Source organism: Cetorhinus maximus, chromosome 11, assembly GCF_964194155.1.
Source record: "Cetorhinus maximus chromosome 11, sCetMax3.hap1.1, whole genome shotgun sequence".
NCBI classification, from domain to species: domain Eukaryota; kingdom Metazoa; phylum Chordata; class Chondrichthyes; order Lamniformes; family Cetorhinidae; genus Cetorhinus; species Cetorhinus maximus.
The window spans coordinates 60282839-60301066 of NC_135889.1; the positions used below are offsets into that span (position 1 = coordinate 60282839).

Sequence of the window (18228 nt, forward strand, 5' to 3'; positions counted from 1 at the left end):
CCCCACCACTTGCCCCAACCCCCCACCACTTGCCACAACCCCCTCAGCTGATGAATTGGCACTCCTCTGTGTTGAACACCACTTGGAAAAAACAGTGAGGATGCCAAGAGCACAGAATGTACTCTGGGTGGGGGACTTAAATGTCCATCACCAAAAGTGGCTCGACCAAGTCCTAAAGGACATATCTGTTAGACTGGGTCTGCAACAGGTGTTAAGGGAACCAACAAGAGGGAAAAACCTACTTGATCTCATCCTCACCACTCTACCTGTTGCAGATGCATGTGTCTATGACAACATTGATAGGAATGACCACCGCACAGACTTTGTGGAGACGAAGTCCTGCCTTCACATTGAGGATACTGTTGTGTGGCACTACCAACGTGTTAAATGGGATAGATTTCGAACAGATCTAGCAACTCAAAACTAGGCATCCATGAGGCGCTGTGGGCCATCAGCAGCAGCAGAATTGTATTCAACCACAATCTGTAACCTCATGGCCAGGCACATCCCCCACACTTCATTGAACCAGGTTTGATCCTCTGGCTTGATGGTAATGGTAAAATGGAGGAGGGCATGCCAGGAGCATCACCAGGCATACCTAAAAATGAGGTGTAAACCTGCTAAAACACAGGACTACTTGTGTGCCAAACAGCAGAAGCAGTATGTGATAGACAGAGCTAAGTGATCCCCCAACCAAAGGATCAGATTTAAGCTCTGCAGTCCTGTCACATGCGGTTGTGAATGGTGGTGGACAATTAAACAACTAAGAGGAGGAGGAAGCTCCACAAATATCCCCAATCTCAATGATAGGAGAGCTCAGCACATTGGTGCAAAAGACAAGGCTGAAGCATTTGCAACCATCTTCAGCCAGAATTGCTGAATGGATGATCCATCTTGGCCTCCTCCTGAGGTCCCCAGCATCACAGATGCCAGCCTTCAGCCAATTCAATTCACTCCACATGATATCAAAAAATGGCTGAAGGCACTGGATACTGCAAAAGCTATGGCCCCTGTCACCATTCTGGCAATGGTACTGAAGACTTGTGCTCCAGAACTTGCCAAGCCCCTAGTCAAGCTGTTCCACTATAGCTACGACACTGACCTCTACCTGGCAATGTGGAATATTGCCCAGGTATGTCCTGTCCACAAAAAACAGGACAAATCAAACCCAGCCAATCACTACCCCATCAGTCTACTCTCGATCATCATCGAAGACGTCAACAGTGCTATCAAGCGGCACTTGCTTAACGATAACTTGCTCATTAACTCTCAGTTTGGGATTCACCAGGGCCATTCAGCTTCTGACCTCATTACAGCCTTGATCCAAACATGGACAAAAGGCCTGAACTCCAGAGATGAGGTGAAAGTGACTGCCCTTGACATCAAGGCAGCATTTGACTGAGTGTGGCATCAAGGAGCCCAAGCAAAGCTGGAATCAGTGGGAATCAGGGGAAAAATTATCCACTGGTTGTATCTTACCTAGGACAAAGGAAGATGGTTGTGGTTGTTGGAGATCAGTTATCTCAGTCCTGGGACATGGCTGCAGGACTTCCTTGGGTTAATATCCTAGGCCCAACAATCTTTAACTGCTTCATCAATGACCTTCTCTCCATCATAAGGTCAGAAGTGGGGATGACTGCACAGTGTTCAGCACCATTCGTGACTCCTCAGATACAGAAGCAGTTCGTGTCCATATGCAGCAAGGCCTGGTCAATATTCAGGCTTTGGCTGATGAGTGGCAAATAAAATTTGTGCCACACATGTGCCAGGCAGTGACCATCAAGAAAGAATCTAACTACTTCCCACTGACATTCAATGATATTACCATTGCTGAATCCCCCACTATCAACATCCTGGAGAGTTACCATTGACCAGGAACTAAACTGGACTAGCCATATAAATACTGTGGTTAAAAGAGGAGGTCAGAAGCTGGGAATTCTGTGGAGAGTAAGTCACCTCCTGACTCCCCAAAGCCTGTCCACCATCCACAGGGCACAGGTCAGGAGTTCCACTTTCCTGGATGAGTGCAGCTCCAACAACACTGAAGGAGCTCAGTACCATTCTCAAGGATAGTTAAGGATGGGTGATAAATGCTGGCTTAGCCAGCAACGCCCACATCCCATGAAAGAATAAAAAAAAAACATCCAGGACAAAGCAGCCTGCTGGATCGGCACCCCATCCATCACCTTAAACTCCTTCCACCACCAACGCAGAATGGCAGTAATGTGTACCATCTACAAGATGCACTGCAGCAACTCACCAAGGCTCCTTTGACTTTCCAAACCCGTGATCTCTACCACCTAGAAGGACAAGGGCAGCAAACGCATGGGAAAACCACCACCTGTAAGTTCCCCTCCAAGCCACACACCATCCTGACTTGGAACTATATCGCCATTCCTTCACTGTCACTGGGTCAAAATCTTGGAACTCCCTTCCTAACAGCACTGTGGGTGTACCTACACCACATGGACTACAGCTGTTCAAGGAGGCAGCTCACCACCACCTTCTCAAGGGCAATTAGGAATGGGCAATAAATCCTGGCCTAGCCAGCGATGCCACATCCCATGAACAATTTTTTTTTAAATGTTTTACCAACTTTAATTTCTCATTTAGTGTCTCACCCTTTCATGCTCTCATTGTTTTCTCTCCTTTCTGTCTTTCTTTTTTATTCCCTTTCTCTCTATAACATTTACTATTTCCTGCCTCTTCTCACTTTCTCTTTTCTCCCTTTTCTTTCTCTCCCTGTTCTCCTTCACTAGCACTCTCTCTCTGCTTTCCCATTATTTGTTCATCTTCTCATTTTCTTCCCCTTCCCTACCTTTTCTTTCTCTCTCCTTTGTCTTCATTCTTTTACTATTCTCTTTTTTACTGTCTCACTCAGTTTCCCTTTTTCTCTCCCACTCGTTTTCTCTTTCCTATTCATTTTTTCTTCCTTGATTTCTATGTTATCCAATATCTTTTCTCTTTCACTCTGTCTCTTTCACTCTCTTTATGCTCCACTCCTCTCTCTCTTGCATTCTGTGAGGATCAGACCTCTGGCTCTGTTGTTGTTTCACCAGAAAATCATCAGAGTTGCAACATCGAAGTGCAGATGAAAGTGATATTAGTTTTTTTAAGAACAGACAGCTCTGATGCTTATTTCATTAATTAGAGCTCTGAGTAAAAGCACAACTGGTTTACTGAGTTCTTGCAAAATGGTTTAAAATGTCCCCAATCAATTTCTTTTAATAGGTCTCATAGCATTGTCATTACTTCTGTTGGAGAAAAATGCATCCAAGCAAAGAGGATTCTTCATTATTGCAGGATGGGGGTGAGAAAACTTCAAATCTTTCATTTTTGATGTTTGCTCCAAAAGTTTTTTTTGGGAGTGGGAAATTATTTTGCATTTTCAAATCATATCTGTGGGTGCAGGAAATGATAGTTTAAGTCAACAGCAAACTGAAGAAGAGTGGGACAGAGAGACATGCTATTTATTTTATATGATTATGGCGGAAGTAATATTTCCACAGCTGTTTATTAGTCTGTAAACAATGCATCTCAAAGGTAGTGGACAGATTTCAAAAAAACTTGGTACACAGATAGGGTATGGCCCAAGGAAGAACTGATTAGTTTTTGGCGACGATGCGAATCCGGATCCTGGAATTTTTTAAAGGATCTTGCCATCTATTAGTCCAAGCCTGGATATTGTCCAGGTCTTGCTGCATAAGGACACAGACTGCTTCAGTATCTGAGGAGTCGCAAATGGTGCTGAACGTTGTGCAATTATCTGTGAACGTCTCCACTTCTAACCTTATGATGGAAGGAAGGTCATTGATGAAGCAGCTGAAAATCGTTGGGCCTAGGACACTACCTTGGTGATCTCCTGCAATGATGTCCCAGGACTGAGATGATTGACCTCCAACAGCTACAACCATCTTCCTTTGTGCTAGGTATGACTCCAACCAATGGAGAGTTTTCCCCCTGATTCCCATTGATTCCAGTTTTACTAGGGCTCCTTGATGCCACACTTTGTCAAATGCTGCCTTGATGTCAAATTCTCACCTCACCTCTTGAGTTCAGCTCTTTTGTCCATGTTTGGATCAAGGCTGTAATGAGGTCAGGAGCTGAGTGGCCCTGGCAGAACCCAAACTGAGCATCAGTAAGCAGGTTATTGCGGTGTAAATGCCTCTTGATACTGTTGATGACACCTTCCATCACTTTGCTGATGCTCGAGAGTAGACTGGTGGGGCGGTAATTCGTCTGGTTGGATTTGTTCTGCATCCTGTGGACAGGACATACCTGGGCAATTTTCCACATTGCTGGATAGATGTCAATGTTGTAGCTGAACTGGAACAGTTTGGCTAGAAGTGCGGCTAGTTCTGGAGCACAAGTCTGCAGTACTATTGCCAGAATGTTGTCAGGGCTCATAGCCTGTGCAGTATCCAGTGCAAAGCTCAGGTCATTTGACGGTACTGTTATTTGTTACTGGCATTTGTACAGGTAGATTTACAGCAGGATGAATCAAATCCCATAAAAGTAAGATGCTCAAGCAGTTTATAGGAGCAACTGACACCACTAAACTTGTAGGTATCCAAAGCAGGCCTGATTTTGCAACTCTAACACTTTATTTCACACCTTTATACATGCTGTCACAGCAGTGCTTGCATGTCAATCAGAGGCATCCATCTTGAAACCAATGTGATCCAAAACCTTGATGCCAGTACTGAAAGTCTGTTTTAAAGATTGATTATAATAAGTTTTCTGCCCATGGTCAATGTTACTAAGACCAGTACTACAAATATGAACTTTGCAGTGAATTTATTTCATGATGGTCATCTCAGGTAATATCCCTTTTTAATTTCTGTGGCAATGCATTATTGTGATCCATTATTCTAGCAATTAATAGCTCAATGTTTTTGTTTTATTAGAATACCGGCATTCATAATGGGAATGCTATTGATTACTGGTCGTCCAAATACACAAACAGTGGGAGATTCAGCATTCTTTTATGGAAATACTCAGGTACGAATTAAATGGCATTCTCTGAATCACCCTCAAAGTATATAAGATCCTGTATATGCTGTACTACTAGCATGGAAATTCAATCTACAGAGATCCACATTTCCTTCCAACTGTTGTACTAGAATAATTCAAACCAGTGTTGCATTTATTACCGACATACAAGTTTAAAGAAAGGTGAAAGTAATTTACTTTTGATATACTTTATTTTGAAATGCTTGAAATTTGATAGTCTATTACTGTTGGAGTCAAGATAGAACATACTACTAAGATGTAATGCTTAAATTGTCAAAAGAAAACCCTAAAAAAATCTCAAAGGATTGATGAGCTTTAATAGTTATGGCTTACAATGACGGAATCCTCAGGATACATAGAATTTACGGCACAAACAGTCCTTTCGATGGGTCTTCATGCTCCACGCGAGTCTCTACCCATTTTATTTACCTCGTCTTACCCTATCAGTATATTGAGTTGAAGAACAAAAGATCTTTCAGATTACTTTTTAAAGAACAATTGAAGCTGAGAAATATCACTGCAGGCTGGCTATTGCTGTGTGCTCACCCAGTGATTTTTTTTTTGTAGTGAGGGGTACCTATGGACCATTATTTAGGTCAGTCTTAATAGCTGGCACCAATAGAGCAGCTATAGGGTGCACAACTTATGCACTGAAATGGCTTAGGAGAGGAGCAGATTCATAAAATGATGGGCCCTGATGCTGCTGGTTTACTACGAAAACAAGAGAATCAGACGTAGTTTCTTAGATTTTCTTTAGGATAAAAGGGGAGAGGTAGTTTGATCTGAGAGTATTGAAACTCCCTCCATTTTTCAATCACAGGACCAAGTTGTACGCAAAGGACTTTCTGCAGTGGTTTTTTAGGTTCTGAGCCATAAAAATAAATTAGCTCCCAAAGTTCAGTCAGTGCTTAGTTAACTGATCTCAGTCAGGGAGGCATAAGTGAACCTATAATTAGCCTCAGTGACATGGAAGAGAACAATATCTTTGTGAAATTGCCAATAAAGGAGTAATTATACTGTAATTTGCTATATTAAGGCAATGTCTATCTATTATAACATTAATTAGGTTTTTGAAAGATGCATCTGCAATACATTATGGTATTTGCTAAAAAATTAGGTGGATGGGTAAAATTTAGCATATGTAGTCTCACTTCTCACTAATGTTAGCAAGATTGTTCATATAATTATAAAGCAGCATAGTTCCAAGTTTTATGTCAACACATGACTAATTGTGGAAATGCAAGATATTCTTTGTTGTAGTTGAATTGGCTGAAGCTCCATTTTTGTCTTAGCTGGGATTTGGGAAAAATAACTTCAATTGAAAAGCAGCACTGCAAATATCCATTATTTTTCTATTATGTTTTTGCAACTTATGTACAGTCTTGCATGGAATGAAACATCCCAAGGCAATTCACAGTAATCAGTGATTGTTGGCGGGGAGGGGGTGAAATGCGGAAGTGGGTAAAGGGTACCCACACTGAGCAATAACTATGAGCAGAAACTTAGGGAAAAAGACTTGATATTTGACTGGAGAGTTGAATTTTGAAGAGACTTTTAGTGGTGTAAAGAGATGTGGAGGGTTTCAGAAGAGATTTTCAGAATGTATGGTCATGATGGTTCATGGATCTGCCACTGGTGGTGGATCGAAGGCAGCTGGGGGTGGAGCATTGCACAGCAACCCACACAAAGAGGAGTGAACTGGGAACGTTAGGGCTGCAGGAGATTACAGAAGTAAAGTGGAAAGATGCCAGGATTTTATAATCAAGCTAATGCCTTTGCATTTAATGTGATGGGAAATGAGCCAGAGCCAGAACTGGGGTCTTAGAGATGCTAACAACAAAACTTTATATGAGTTGGGAACTGTGCAAGCTGCAACTCAGAAGATTGGCTGGAAGAACAAGTCTCCCAGTGACAAAGGCAAGGATGTGGGTTTCATCAGCGATGTGGTTAAGCAGGGAAAAGTGAGACAGGATTGGAAAAACTGGTCAGAGTCTTTGCTGTCTCCTTTCTGACTTTCAGGGCTTGAAGACTTAATTGCCTTAATTCCTGCTAATCTGTTCAGAACTAAAAGCTTTTCTACAGTTATTTCACAGTGTCACAGAGTCTTACAGACCAGATGGGGTCCATTTGACCTGTCATTCCTGTACCGGCATGACAAAAGAGCTGTCCACATTAGCCCCAGCTTTTTCCCCATAACCATGCACATTAGTTCTCTTCAAATGTATGTCCAATAGTATAAAAGCAAAATACTGCGGATGCTGGAAATCTAGAACAAAAACAAAAATACCTGGAAAAACTCAGCAGGTCTGACAGCATCTGCGGAGAGGGATACAATTGACATTTCAAGTCCGAATGACCCTTCATCAGAACTAAAAAATATAGAAGTGAGATGAAATATAAGCTGGTAGAGGGGAGTGGGACAGGTAAAGCTCAATAGGGGACCAGTGATAGGTGGAGGCCAAGAAGAGACTGCCAAAGATGTCATAGACAAAAGGACAAAGGGGTGTTGACGGTGGTGATATTATCTAAAGGATGTGTTAATGGGGACATTAAGGGTAGCAAGCAGGACAAGCTAGTGGCAGATGGTCCTAGTGGGGGTAGGGTGGGGGGAAGAGAACGAAATGGGCTAAAAGGTGGAGATGAAACAATAGATCGAAATAAATTGCCACCACCAAACACATTTTCCCTTCACTCCCGCCCCCCGGCGGCTTTCCGCAGGGATCGTTCCCTCCGGGACACCCTGGTCCACTCCTCCTTCACTCCCTACACCTCAACCTCTTCCCACGGCACCTTCCCATGCAACCGCAGAAGGTGCAACACCTGCCCCTTTACTTCCCCCTCCTCACCGTCCAAGGGCCCAAACACTCCTTTCAAGTGAAGCAGCGCTTCACTTGCACTTCCCTCAATTTAGTCTACTGCATTCGCTGCTCCCAATGCGGTTTCCTCGACATTGGAGAGACCAAACGCAGACTGCGTGGCCGCTTTGCGGAACACCTTCGGTCTGTCCACAAGCATGACCCAGACCTCCCTGTCACTTGCCATTTCAACACACCACCCTGCTCTCATGCCCACATGTCCGTCCTTGGCCTGCTGCAATGTTCCAGTGAAGCTCAACGCAAACTGGAGGAACAGCACCTCATCTTCGGACTAGGCTCTTTACAGTCTTCCGGACTTAATATTGAGTTCAACAATTTCAGATCATGAACACTCTTCTCCATCCTCACCCCCTTTCCGATCCCCCCTTTTCCAATAATTTATAATTTTTTTACAAATATATTTTTCTTTCCCCACCGATTTTTTAATTTATTTCGATCTATTGTTTCATCTCCACCTTTTAGTCCATTTTGATCCCTTCCCCCCACCCCACCTCCAGTAGGGCCATCTGCCACTAGCTTGTCCTGCCTGCTACCCTTAATGTCCCCATTAGCACATCCTTTAGATAATATCACCACCGTCAACACCCCTTTGTCCTTTTGTCTATGACATCTTTGGTAGTCTCTTCTTGGCCTCCACCTTGCACTGGCCCCCTATCGAGCTCTACCTGTCCCACCCCCCTCTACCAGCTTATATTTCATCTCTTTTCTATATTTTTTAGTTCTGATGAAGGGTCATTCGGACTCGAAACGTCAACTGTATCCCTCTCCACAGATGCTGTCAGACCTGCTGAGTTTTTCCAAGTATTTTTGTGTATGTCCAATAGTCTTTGGAATCCTAAGGAATCGGATTCCACCACCATTTCAGGTAATGTGATCCAGAATGTGACAACCCAGTATGAAATAATAGCTCCACATTTCTCCTCTGGGTCTTCTGCCAACTTATTTTAAAGCTATGACCTCTGGCTACCAATCCACTTGCCAGAGGCAACAGCTCTCCCTACTTACTCTATCAAAACCCTTCATTACTTAAAATATCTCTATTACGTCTTTCCTTAATCATCTCTTGTTCTAAGGAGAACAATCCCAGCTTCTTCAATCTCCACATAACGGAAGCCCCTCATCCCTGGTATCGTGCTGATGAACCTTATCTGTTGCCTCTCCAAGGCCTTGACATCCTTCCTAAAGTGTGGCGTCCAGAATTATAGAAAATAATCTAGCTGAGCCTAACAAATGATTTATAAAGGTTCAGAATGACTTCCTTGTTTTCATATTCACTGTCCCTATTTACAAAACCTAGTATCCCATGCACTTTCTCAATTGCCTAATCAACTTGCCCTGCCACTTTCAAAGATTTGTAAATATGTATTCTCCTGGTCATTCTGCTCTCACAACTCCCTCAAAAAGTTCCATTTAGATTATACTATTTCTCCATCCTGTTCCTCCCAAAGTGTATCACTTCACACTTAAATATATTAAGTTACATCTTCATATGTATGCCCATTTTAGCAGTCTGCCTATGTCCTTCTGAAGTAAGTTACTATCTTCATAACTATTTACTATGTTGTCAAATTCTGTATCATTTGCAAACTTCAACATTGTACTGCTTATACCCAAGTCCAGTAATTGATATAGAACGAGAAAAGCAATGGTCCTGATAAAGATCCTTGGCAGATTGCACTGTCATACTTTCCTCCAGCCAGAAAAAAAACATCTATTCACCACCACCCTTTGTCTCCTATCCCTTGGCCAATTATGCACCCAATTTACCACTGTAGGCCATGCCCTGCACTGTATATCTACTTTTACATTTTTACCATCATTTTTTTAAAAATGGCACAAACATGTAATGTTTCTGCCATACTGTCATCTTTCACAATTGCATTCTGACTTTCATCTAAATTCTCTTCAAATACTCTTTTAATTTTATTTCAACTCTTCCAATGCACTCCTGGCCAGCCTTTCTCATGTTTACACTCCATCATCCAAAACTCTGCTGCCGTGTCTTAACTCACACAAGGCCTGAATTTTTGCAGTGATGGCAAGGGTCTCCAGCTTAGCCAAAATGGTTCTGGAGCCCCAATTCCAGAAGTGCCACCCTTGAACCCAGCACCCACCGTTTTTGCCTCGGTGGGGGGGCAAACAGGGACGAGTTGTAATTTGCACATCTGTGATTCACGGAGGTAGCTGCACATGTAAAAGTGCAGCTGTCTTCAAACACATCCAATTTTCATTAGCAGGATATCCAAAACAAGACTTGTGGGCTTTACACTTTTCAAGAGAAAGTCTAAACTTACCAGAGTTCTTTGTAGAGGTAAGGTTCCCTTTTGGAGAGGTCCAGAGACACCTTTGGGAGAGGTCAAGTGCCCTTCAGGATTGTTAAAAGTAGATATGAATGTGTGTAAGAAGTTGATGAACTCATTGGAACTGTCAAGCTGCCAAGGCATTTAAATCCATTTGGAACTGTCAAGGTTTTTAAATCATTTGGCCTTTAAATTTTAAACAAAGTCTGTAGTTTTTTAAAAATCGGTGTTTGCCTGAGGTCCATCCATGGTGGATGTAGGTTGAATTAGCATGGAGGGTGTAAAGGCAAACGGTGGTGGGTGGGGGCCATTGGTTGACGTAAGTTGGCACTAAGGTGGCATAGGGGCTAGTAAGGGTCATGGGGTGGGCAGAGGGGCATAGGTTGGCATGAAGAGCATAAGAAACCATGGGGGTGAGTTGGGAGCTTGAAGTAGCAAGGGTTGGCATGGATGAAGCATGTGGTGTGTGTGGCGGGGGGTGGGTGAGGGCTAGTGGGCTTTTTTTTGCAGCCAGGACAAAGTGCCAAAGCGCTGAGGCCAGCCTCAGCGCACCCCTCCCCGCCCTCACTCCTGGACCATCTGCGTTACTTTCTCTCGAGTCGGGTTTGTGAAGTGTGGGACTTTTCCTGACCCTGCACTCCCAACTTGGGAGCAAAAATTCAGGCCCAAGTCCCATTCATCCAGCATTCTCATGCTCACTGGCCTACATTGTCCCCTAGTTAAGCAAGGCCTTCATTTTAAAATGCTCATTCTTGTTTTCAAATCCCTCCATGGCCTCATTCTCCCTATCTCTGTAGTCTCCTCTAATCACATTATCCTTCCAAATCTATCTTCTGCTCCAATTCTGGCCTCCTGCACATTCCTGACAAATGAGTACTCACTCTATGGAATTGTGTTTGCCTTTATAACCCTGGTAATGTGACAAGCCACGATCCAAGCAAAACCCTTGTTTCTGTATTTAACTTATTGGATATGTCAAAGCATTCTTGTGACCTCCTACACTTCCTACTGTTAAATAAACATTCCACCATATTAAATGTTGCATAATATTTACTGCACAGAAACGGACCAAACCTCAGCCCACTGTACTTCATCTACATTTGTGAACATATTCTTCCATTTCTTTCTTTCCCATATGTTCATCTAACTTCTCCTTGAGTTCCATCTTCTAACCACTCTTTAGGCAGAATTTTCCCCCCATCGGGGGGGAGGTTGATGGGTGGTCGCATGCGGGCGCACTTCCGATCGGCGCCCCCAATCGGAGGCACAGGGCCATTTTACGTGGGTGTAAATTAAGGCCCGCCCAGCGTGACATCCGCAGGGTAGCGCTATGCGCTCCCTGTGCAGGAAGGGGGGGAATGCCTAAAATCGAGAGTACGCTTTTTCGTGCATGAGCACGAAAGAGCGCACTCATCTCTCTGAGGCTAAGTGCTGCCTCAGGGAGATGGCCTCTACTTTCAAAAATATTAAAAATAGAAGGAAAAAAAATTCCCTTACATGGCCCCTCATGTGTCAAAGTCACATGAGTTGGGACATGTTCATAGCTTCCAAAAAAACTTTATTAAAATTTTTAAAACCCTAAATGAAACCTCATCCCGCCTATGGATGAGGTTTCATGTTTTTTCTACTTCCCTCCGGGGCTCCTGGCCTGCCCGCCAACCTTAAGGTTGGATGGGCAGGTCCACTAATTACTTTAATTGATCTGTCAATGGCCTCAATTGGCCATTGACAGGTCGGCGGGCGCACAGCTGATTTTGCTGCGCCCCCGCCTTGCTGAAAATTTAAATGGGGTGCGGTGACGTCGGGAGTTCCGCCCAATGTCATCGCGCGTCATTTTACGCGTTGGCGAGCAGGCCCTGAACTCGCTCGCTGACGGTAAAATTCTGCCCTTTGTGTAAAGATGTTTCTCCTTAATTCCCTATTGGATTTATTAACAAGTGTCTTATACTTATGATCCCAATTCTGGTCTCACCTGCAAGTGGAATTATCTTCTCTACTTCTGTACTAACAAACCCTTTCAAAATCTTCTTTCAAGTCATCCCTCTTTCTAGAACAAAGAAACCCCTACCTGTTCAATCGTTTCTGATAAGTGTAACCTCTCAGTTCTGGTGTCATTCTAGTAAATCTTTTTTGAACCTTTCCCCGTACGGAACCTTCCCCGTATTTATAATACTGTATCAAGACCAGAACTCCATACTCCAAATGCAGTCTAACCAAGATCTAATAAAAGTTTAGCATAACTTCACTGCTATTCAACTCCATTGTTTAAAGAAATCAGGCAAGGGTTAGAATGGAATCATTTTAGAAGTATCAAGACAGAGACAGCAACAGATGAAGAGTAAAATTGAAAAGGCAGCACCATGGTTCTCAGATACCTCCCAGGAATCATGCTGCGGGTGGTAAGGGCCCACAGAGAGTTTCTGTTCACTGTGGACTGAAGGAAGAAGGGAACCTCAGAGAACAAGTAGGCGTGGCTGGAAGTGATAGAGAACGTTAGCAGCAGGAGTTTGGTGCCTCACTTCTGAATGTAGTGCCAGAAGAGGTTCATGACCTGACCAGGGCAGGAATGGTGTGTGGTTCGCCAGATTCAATGCAAACTCCCTCACATTGCCTTCCCAGCCTTCTCCTGCACATCATTCTCAAACCAGCACACCTCGCAGGTGCACCAATCCCTGTGTCTCAAGCCATCGCCCCATATCTCCATCTGACCAGCCACCACTGACACTCATCTTCATCTTATTACCATGTCACACCCATCCTTCATAGTGACCCTCTACAAATGTTGTTCTTCCATACTTCTATAAAACCATTCCACTTCTCACACTCCTAGGACTCTTCTTTCTATCCTTGTAAGAGAAGAGAGCACAGAACAGCAGGGAAAAGCAGAAAATGAGGGCTTCCAGTCATAGGCACCTTGACAGCTTTGGAGGAAGAACTGGAGATATACCAGTCTCAGCATACAGGATCATTAACGACGGAGAGAAGGGAGTCTCCAAGCCACCTGGTGACACAATTAAAAATTACACAGCCACATGCCATACAATTATTACACATCTAGGGTGGAATTTTAACTGTGGCGTGCATTTCCAGATGGCGGAACAGGAAGTGGGCGCCACATTAGTTCTCTTGCTTTTTGCTGGTTCCCATGCAATTACAGTTAGAATATAAAGTGCTGGCAATGTGCACAGCAGACACATGCAATCACACGGTGGTGAAGCTTTTCAGTGGCGAAATCTGCCATCAGCTGACAATGCAGGTACTGCCAGGCTACAAAAGAAGCCTCATGGACAAGCAGGAGGCTCTTCATCACAACCACAACTTTCCTGCCCAATTCCATTGCCATTAGCATGAGACTTATTGAGAGCACAAAGGTGGCACGGGTGTTTTTCAAATTTAGATTTTACGCTTGTAGATATTCCACATTACATTTGTTTAATTTTATTCTTGTGTGCATCAGGGTTATTTGTTGAGATTAGCTGAGTCAGAGAGCTATATGTACTGGCACGCCTCATGGTTAGCACGCTTTGATAGTTACATGGGAGTTAGAGACATCTGTTTATAGTGGAAGAAACGATGATGTGTTTTTGCATTCATGCTTCATTTAATTTTTTTATTCATTTAGGGGAAGTGGGCATCGTTGGTGAGGATGGCATTTATTGCCCATCTCTAATTGCCCTTGAGAAGGCAGTAGTGAGCTGCCTTCTTGAACCGCTGTGGGTGTAGGTACACCCTCCGTGCTGTTAGGGAGGGAGTTCAGGATTTTGACCCAGCAACAGTGAAGGAACGACAATATATTTCCAAGTCAGGATGGTGAGCGGCTTGGAGGGGAATTCCAGGTGGTGCTGTTCCCATGTGTCTGCTGCCCTTGTCCTTCTAGTTGGTAGCGGTTGTGGGTTTGGAAGGTGCTGCTAAGGAGCCTTGGTGTGCTTTTGCAGTGCATCTTGTAAATGCTACACAATGGTGCCATTGTGCGGTGGTGTTGGAGGGAGTGAATGTTTGTGGAAGGGGTGCCAATCAAGTGGGCTGCTTTGTCCTGGACGTTGTCAAGCTTGTTGAGTGTTGTTGGAGCTGCACTCATCCAGGCAAATGAGGGGTATTCCATCACACTCCTGACTTGTGCCTTGTAGATGGCGAACAGGCTTTGGGGAGTCAGGAGGTGAGTTACTCCTAGGATTCCTAGTTCCTGACCTGCTCTTGTAGCAGTATTTATATGGCTAATCTAGTTCAGGTTCTGGTCAATGGTAACCCTCAGAACGTTGATAGTGGGGGATTCAGTGATGGTAATGCCAATGAATGTCAAGGAGTGATGGTTAGATTCTCTCTTGTTGGAGATGGTCATTGCCTGGCACTTGTGTTACTTGTCACTTGTCAGCCCAAGCCTGGATATTGTCCTGGTCTTGCTGCATTTGGACATGGACTGCTTCAGTATCTGAGGAGTCACGAATGGTGCTGAACACTTTACAATCATCAGTGAACATCCCCTAGCTTGGTGATAATGGTACACTAGGGTATACGCCAGGCCATGAGCTTATAGGTTGTGTTCGAGTACAATTGTGCTGCTGCTGATGGCTCACAGCACCTCATAGATGCCAAATCTTGAGTTGGTAGATCTGTTCGAAATCTGTCCCATTTGGCATGGTGGTAGTGCCACACAACATGATGGAGGGTATACACAATGTGAAGACAGGACTTAGTCTCCACAAGGACTGTGCAGTGGTTACTCCTACTGATACTGTCATGGACAGATGCATTTGTGGCAGGCAGATTGGTGAGGATGAGGTCAAGTACGTTTTTCCCTCTTGTTGGTTCCCTCACCACCTACTGCAGACCCAGTCTAGCAGCTTTGTCCTTTAGGACTCGGCCAGCTCAATCTGTGGTGGTGCTATCGAGCCACTCTTAGTGATGGACATTGAAGTCTCCCACCCAGAGTACATTCTGCACCCTTGCCACCCTCAGTGCTTCCTCCCTCTCAGTGGTGTTGAACATGGAGGAGTACTGACTCATCAGCTGAGGGGATGGTACGTGGTAATCAGCAGGAGGTTTCCTTGCCCACGTTTGACCTGATGCCATGAGACTTCATGGGGGTCGGAGTCAATGTTGAGAACTCCCAGGGCAACTCCTTCTCAACTGTATACCACTGTGCCACCACCTCTGCTGGGTCTGTCCTACTGGTGGGACAGGACATACCCAGGGGTGGTGATGGTGGTGTCTGGGTCATGATCTGTAAGGTATGATTCTGTGAATATGACTATGTCAAGCTATTGCTTGACTAGTCTGTGGGACAGCTCTTTCAATTTTGGCACAAGCCCCCAGATGTTATTAAGGAGGACTTTGCAGGGTCGACAGGGCTGTATTTGCCGTTGTCATTTCTGGTGCCTAGGTCGGTGCCAGGTGCTCCATCCGCTTTCATTCCTTTTTATTAACTTTTTAGCGGTTTGATACAACTGAGTTGCTTGCTGAGCCCTGTCAGAGGGCGTTTAAGAGTCAACCACATTACTGCAGATCTGGAATCACCTGTTGGCCAGGTCAGGTGAGGATGACAGATTTCCTTCCCTAAAGGACATTAGTGAACCAGATGGGTTTTTAATTCCACATTTTTATTAAATTCAACTTCTGCCATCTGCCATGGTGGGATTCAAACCCAGGTTCCCAGAGCATTACCCTGGGTCTCTGGATTACCAGTCCAGTAACAATACCACTACACCACCGCCTCCCTCTTATGTTGGTCTCCAGTGTTGTACTCACTCTCTGCAAAATGGCTCAACAGGACCTCCCTTCGATGCATTGTAAAGGACATTGTCCGAAATCACTCTCAGCGGGGTTAATTGAAAGGTTGTAGGTGAACTCAAAGCCCTGTAAAGACTCTGCCAGGCAACACCCTGAGATGGACCTACATTTCAAGAGCACTTACATCGCCCTTTAGGCTCCTTATTTTCTTACCTTGACCGTTCCCACCACCCACTATCACAACCAGGACACCAGGCCCTTCCCTCTTACAGTCCTCCATTCCCCCACTCTACAAGCCCCCTCACCACTGACTCATCCTTGCAGCTCTCGGGCCTCTGTGCAAGCTGCCATTCTCCCGCTCCCCGCATCATTCCACAGATTTCAACAAGGAAAACTGCTGACCTCAGATACAACTGCCCAAAACCCACTGTTGCATGCCACCTTTAAACGAATGTGAACCAGGTGCCACAACATTCTCATGTGTCATTGACTTTAAGGTAAGACGTAATTTTAAAAACGGTTTATGCTAACGAGTATTCATGGCATGCAAATGTCTGACAAGTGGGAACCCGCCACAGGACAGCATGAAACCTGACACACCACAAAAACACAGCTGACTTAATTTCTGCATCTCAGCCCACCATCGGGAAATCAAAATTTCGGCATCCACCTAATTCAGTTACCCAACATGCCATGTTTCCTGTTCTTGCAGGCCCCATAAAATCTGTAGACTTGATGTCAGCAACCACTGTACAGATCATCATATTTCGATGATAATTTAGAACTTTCTCACCCTGTTAGCTCTATTTCATGCCTTTCATCTCCCACAGATCCTAGAAGTGTCCCTCAGGAGCCGGTGCCGCAGCAGGTCATTCACTCTGAGGAAGCACTACCACACAACTCACGCACCCTCCACCAGCTCAGATGCACACAACTCAGTCGGGACGCCAAATCAGGAATTTGGGTTATCACATGTTGAAGCACACATCACAAATGAACAGGAGCAGGTGGTAGAGACAGGGATAGCATTGGAGAGTCAAGCACAGAGGATGCAGGACCCTCTGAGCTCTGCTCAGCTGTATGCAGATGCTAAACCTCAGGGAACGTAGAGGAAGAGAACGATTTGGGAGCAACCGCAGAAAAGGTGTAAAGTTCTGTCAACCTATTTTCCAGAGACACTATTATTGGAGCGAGATTAGAGGAATCCATCTCCACCATAAGCACAATGGTATCTCCGGTCTCTACGCTGATGTCTAGGTCATGGGAAGAGTGACATATACCCGAAGGATCAGATGCAGCAGGCAATCAAGTGCATGTTGGTCCTGACCAATAGCCTGCACCCTCCGACTGCCGTCTTAAGCAGGATGATGGAAAGCCTCACCTTGGTCATTCAGCACCTCTGTAAAGTACAGACAAATGCTGTCCAGCCCTTAGCTTACGGGGAAGTGCAGGTGGACCATGAAAAGTAAGATAGAGAAAGAGCACATGGAAGTGGGGACAATGCTCAAAACGCTTCCACTTACCACTCCTTTCCTTTGCCACCCCACCCCACACCCCAACCTCCCCCATCAGAGCCCCACATGCTGCTTGATGGCCGAGCCTAACCTTGCAGAGGGGCAGGCAGGGGCAGTCTTTGAAGGGGGCCCTCACAGGCTTCAAAACCTAGAGGGTATCAACCACAAGCATCTGGGCAGTCAGATCAGAGACTGCCTCGAGTTCTGTTAAAGCTACTGTGATTGCACCACATTGGAGAATTTGGGTTATAACTTGGGTTATTTAACATTGTGTTACATTGTCACATTTCTGTTCAGTGTTTACAAAGAGTGAATTTTATTTCAATACTCCATTGTCCTTTCTTGCCATTGTTGCCTATTACCTCCAATTGGAAGATATGGATTGTTAATCCATCTGTGAGTAGAGCTGGGACTAGTGGAGTTCCGCAGGGATCAGTGCTGGGACCTTTGCTGTTTGTGGTATACATAAATGATTTGGAGGAAAACATAACTGGGCTAATTAGCAAGTTTGCAGACGACGCCAAGGTTGGAGGAATTGTAGATAGTGAAGAGGATTGTCAAAGGATACAACGGGATATAGATCGGTTGGAGACTTGGGCGGAGAAATGGCAGATGGAGTTTAATCCGGACAAATGCGAGATAATGCATTTTGGAAGGTCTAATACAGGCAGGAATTACACAGTAAATGGCGGAACCCATAAGTGCATCGACGGGCAGAGGGATCTGGGTGTACAGGTCCACAGGTCACTGAAAGTGGCAACGCAGGTGGATAAGGTAGTCAGGAAGGCATATGGCATG

At 44.7% G+C, this 18228-nt stretch overlaps 1 protein-coding gene across 5 annotated transcripts in view; it reads left to right on the forward strand.

The window, feature by feature from the left end:
* Positions 1 to 18228, forward strand: part of gpr155a (G protein-coupled receptor 155a) — a 72572-nt gene that overhangs the window by 33307 nt on the left and 21037 nt on the right. For all 5 annotated transcript variants that reach the window (XM_078552069.1, XM_078552070.1, XM_078552071.1 and 2 more), the window contains exons 8-9: positions 3232 to 3310; positions 4908 to 5001. In XM_078552069.1, coding sequence (XP_078408195.1) covers positions 3232 to 3310; positions 4908 to 5001 — 173 coding nt within the window. The remainder of the gene's footprint in view (positions 1 to 3231; positions 3311 to 4907; positions 5002 to 18228) is intronic.